Source organism: Buceros rhinoceros, unplaced genomic scaffold (genome assembly GCF_000710305.1).
Source record: "Buceros rhinoceros silvestris isolate BGI_N320 unplaced genomic scaffold, ASM71030v1 scaffold20658, whole genome shotgun sequence".
Lineage (NCBI taxonomy): Eukaryota > Metazoa > Chordata > Aves > Bucerotiformes > Bucerotidae > Buceros > Buceros rhinoceros.
Window position 1 is genome coordinate 7,673 of NW_010427683.1, and position 1,723 is coordinate 9,395.

Consider the following 1,723-nt stretch of genomic DNA (forward strand, 5'->3'; position numbering starts at 1 on the left):
GTGCGTGCCAAACCAGGAGCGCTGACACAACCCCTGGCTGCTGGCCCGTCGGGGAGCGGGACCCGGGCCTGGCTGTGCCAGGGCAGATGGGCACCGCTCCCCTGCAGCGGTGACAGAGCACGGCCTCCTCGTCTCATTTCTCCACCAGGCCTCAGGTGCTGCAGAGCCCAGGCAGGTTCTGCTCGTGTTTTAATATCGCCTGTGTCTAGTTGACCTGTTCTGCTCACCGACCTGCCCCCGGGCTGTGGGACCTCCACCCAGGCAACACCTCATCTCGTCAGAGAGCCAGAGACCGCTGCTGACAGGGGAACCACCGTGCTCCTGCGCTGAGGTCCTGGTCTGGGACACAGCTTCTAAGCGCTGTTTTCATGTGAGGGGAGGAAAGCTAGAGCTGAAGGGGTAGAAAACTGCTAATTCTCCGCAGGCAGGTGTGCTGCCAGGCCAGCCCGCTCACCTGGTAGGTTTTGCCTCCCTTTGTGATGCTGCTGAGCCCGATGATGGGCTGGCAGTTTTTCAAGGCCTGGTGGAAAATGACGTAAGGGTTGCATTCAATGGACTCCCTCTCATCTTCCGGAGCTTTGTGGTACTTCTCCAGCTGCTTCCTCTTGATGGCCTCGAGAGTCTGGGGACAAAGACAAGGCAGCAGAGGCAGAGCAGACGGATTAACCCACTTCATGAGGTGACATCCCTTTCACGAGCTCCCCATTTTCACTCAGACAGCTGGCTGTTCAGCCTAGAGGCAACAGCCCAGTTGGGGATTCTCTTCCAGCTCCTCAGTCTCTTGATCAGATGCTGCATTTGGGGTGAGGAGGCCGAGCAGCACAGACCTGGGCCAGGAGCCAGGGAAGGGAGGGGACAAAGTGTCTGCTGTCACTAAGCATCCTCCCCTCCAAAGCCTCCTCCGTGCTCACCTGGGGAACACCTGGGCAATGTGCTTCAAGGACTTTCAGGGGTGGAACCCACCAGATGGGACCAGCAGCTAATACCAGTCACTGCTGGTCAGAGCAGGGTTCACAGCTGGGTCACAGAGGTGTCACCTTTGTGGGACTTCAATGGCAAGTTACGCAGAAGAGAAGGCATGGGAGAGAGCTGGAAGGCCGATCTTCTGAGAAAAGGTCTTCTCCGAGTTTATGCGGTACATAAGGCCCAAGAGATACTGGGGAGTGGAAGAACCTCCTACGCTGTCACCCCCGGGTCTGGGAGCTGAATGAGGCTGGGGCTCGTACAAAACCCACAGCTTGTCACAGGCAGAACGGTGACAGTAATGTCCCACCCTTCTGCGTTGTGCGGTTTTAACTTAAGAGTGAGAAGAAAGAGGAGTTCTCACCTGAGTCATGAGGCTTCTGGCCAGCACTTTATTTCCACCCTTCATCATCATATTGGTGAATTTACTGTGAACACAAAGCCAGGTGCCATCTGATTTAAACTCCCACTTTGACACCCACAGAATACACCCCCCGCCTCGTGCTGTTCCCGTGGTTACGTCTGGGCGCTGCCAGCTCTGCTGTGGTTCTCTCTGCTCGCTGCCAGTCAGTGGACTGGCTTTGCGGGAGAAGATTCACCCCAGCAAAGGGACTGCGCAGAAGGCAGCGGGCAGCGCAGCAGTGAAGGCTGAGGAGGAGCGCGCAGCTCCCGAGCACTTTGGCTCCGTGGGACCCCACAGAGGAGACAACGCCTTCTCTGACCTGATCATTGGGTCGCTGAACACAGAGCTGGAAAGAGT

The 1,723-nt window shown here is 57.2% G+C and overlaps 1 protein-coding gene across 1 annotated transcript in view; it reads right to left on the minus strand.

Annotated features, from left to right (window-relative positions):
* MRPS7 (mitochondrial ribosomal protein S7) overlaps positions 1-1,720 on the minus strand; it is a gene marked incomplete at its 5' end in the record, with an annotated part of 2,275 nt that extends 555 nt beyond the window's left edge. Inside the window, 3 exons of the mRNA XM_010142014.1 lie at positions 455-622; positions 1,328-1,391; positions 1,686-1,720. Coding sequence (XP_010140316.1) covers positions 455-622; positions 1,328-1,391; positions 1,686-1,720 — 267 coding nt within the window. The remainder of the gene's footprint in view (positions 1-454; positions 623-1,327; positions 1,392-1,685) is intronic.
* Between the last annotated feature and the right edge of the window lie 3 nt (positions 1,721-1,723).